Source organism: Fulmarus glacialis, unplaced genomic scaffold (assembly GCF_000690835.1).
Source record: "Fulmarus glacialis isolate BGI_N327 unplaced genomic scaffold, ASM69083v1 scaffold1024, whole genome shotgun sequence".
NCBI lineage: Eukaryota > Metazoa > Chordata > Aves > Procellariiformes > Procellariidae > Fulmarus > Fulmarus glacialis.
The window spans coordinates 3,742-5,612 of NW_009208424.1; the positions used below are offsets into that span (position 1 = coordinate 3,742).

General features: G+C 47.5%; 1 protein-coding gene across 1 annotated transcript in view; it reads right to left on the minus strand.

Annotated features, from left to right (window-relative positions):
* LOC104075812 (AN1-type zinc finger protein 1-like) overlaps positions 1-1,339 on the minus strand; it is a gene marked incomplete at its 3' end in the record, with an annotated part of 4,696 nt that extends 3,357 nt beyond the window's left edge. The window contains exons 1-2 of the mRNA XM_009576461.1: positions 1,231-1,339; positions 804-846 (exon numbers count right to left, since the gene is read on the minus strand). Coding sequence (XP_009574756.1) covers positions 804-846; positions 1,231-1,339 — 152 coding nt within the window. The remainder of the gene's footprint in view (positions 1-803; positions 847-1,230) is intronic.
* Between the last annotated feature and the right edge of the window lie 532 nt (positions 1,340-1,871).

A 1,871-nucleotide genomic window follows, 5' to 3' on the forward strand; every position in this document is an offset into this window, starting at 1 on the left:
CCAACCGCCAACCGTATGAAATTTAACAAGAGCAAGTGCCGATTCTCCACCTGGGACGGGGTAATCCTGGTTATACAAACTAGGGCATGAGAGGCTGGAGAGCAGCCCCGCAGAAAGAGATCTGGGGGTTTGGGTTGATGGCAAGTTGAATATGAGTCAACAGTGTGCCCTGGCAGCTGAAAGTGCCAACCATGTCCTGGGGTGCACCAAGCACAGCATAGCTAGCCAGTCGAGGGAGATGATTGTCCCACTTTGCACTGCACTGGTGTGGCCCCATGTCAAGTACGGTGTGCAGTTTTGGGCGCCTCAATATAAGGAGGACATCAAACTATTAGAGTGTGTCCAGAGGAGGGCGACCAAGATGACGAAAGGCCTCGAGGGCCAGACTTATCTGGAGCAGCTGAGGTCACTTGGTTTGTTCAGCTTGGAGAAGAGAAGGCTGAGGGGTGGTGACCTCATGGCAGCCTACAACTTCCTCACGGAGGGCAGCGCAGGGGGAGGTGCTGATCTCCTCTCTCTGGTGACCAGCGATAGGACACGAGGAAATGGAATGAAGCTGCGTCAGGGGAAGTTCAGACTGGACATTAGGAAAAGGTTCTTCACTGAGAGGATGGTCGGTCACTGAAACAGGGTCCCTAGGGAAGTGGTCACAGCACCAAGCCTGTCAGAGTTCAAGGGGCGTCTGGATGACGCTTAGTCATACAGTTTAGTTTTAGGTAGTCCTGTGAGGAGCAGAGAGTTGGACTTGATGATCCTTATGGGTCCCTTCCAACTTGAGGTACTCTCTGACTCTATGAACTTACCAAAAGACACCTGAACAGCCATCACATACAAAGGGGAGAAAATCTGAAACAAAGAGATTTGTTTTCAGTTAGACAACAAGGTCATTGTTTTGCTTATGGTTTCTAGCTTAATTTTTACATGATTAACTTTTGCTTACCTATATCATGGGGTAAGTATCTTTACAAGGACACTTAGCAACTGCATCTACACAGTACCTAGAAATGGCTTTTGTAACACAGTTACACTGTTAACTCCCCTAGTTAACATATGAGTAGGTAAATTATATTTATATACATTCCAGAAGTTGGGATTATGCTCTAAATTCAATTTTTTTCAATACCAAACTTCGAAACTTACCAGTTATGCTAAAAGTTGAATTTACTGTGAGACCACTCAGCATACTATTTACTGACTGCTGGAGCACTGGACAATTTAAATTTTTATTACATGCATTGCCAGCTGGAGGAGATGCTATCCCTTCCAAAAAGCCAGCATCGCGTCCGTTTGACAGTCCTGATGATCCTGCTCCTTCCTCTCTATCCTTCATATCATACATACTGTCCTTGCGTAATTTAAATCACGCATACTTCTTAAGTCTCTGCTCACATCCCCCATCTACTGCATCAATTCTTACAGATAAAATCAGTTCACTGTCTGCTGAACTGGGCCACATCACCAATGGCAGCAAGTGCTCACCTCCAGGCCATTACTCCATTTCTCTATCCTTCAGATTTGGTCTTAATGGAGCACCGTGCAACTGGACTACACAGCTCAACTCACGAAGATCTCAGTCGCTTCATCTACAAGACCGAGTGCTCCCATCAGAAAGCTTTCGGCACGAGCATTTTTGCTGCCTTTCTGAAAAGTTACGTTTTCATCAATGTTATCCCTGAGATCAATGAAGGCAAGCAAGGGTGAAGAATGGAAAAACGGGGTAATAAGTTGGCAAAGCAGGCGATTAAACACCTTGTGCGTAACTGAAAGGACAGGCCCTGGCAACAGACCGCGCAGAGCTGCAGCAGCGCAGAGGACGCCCCAAGGGGAGGCACCACCTCGCAGCCCCCTCACCGCCCCTCCCGACCCTGCCC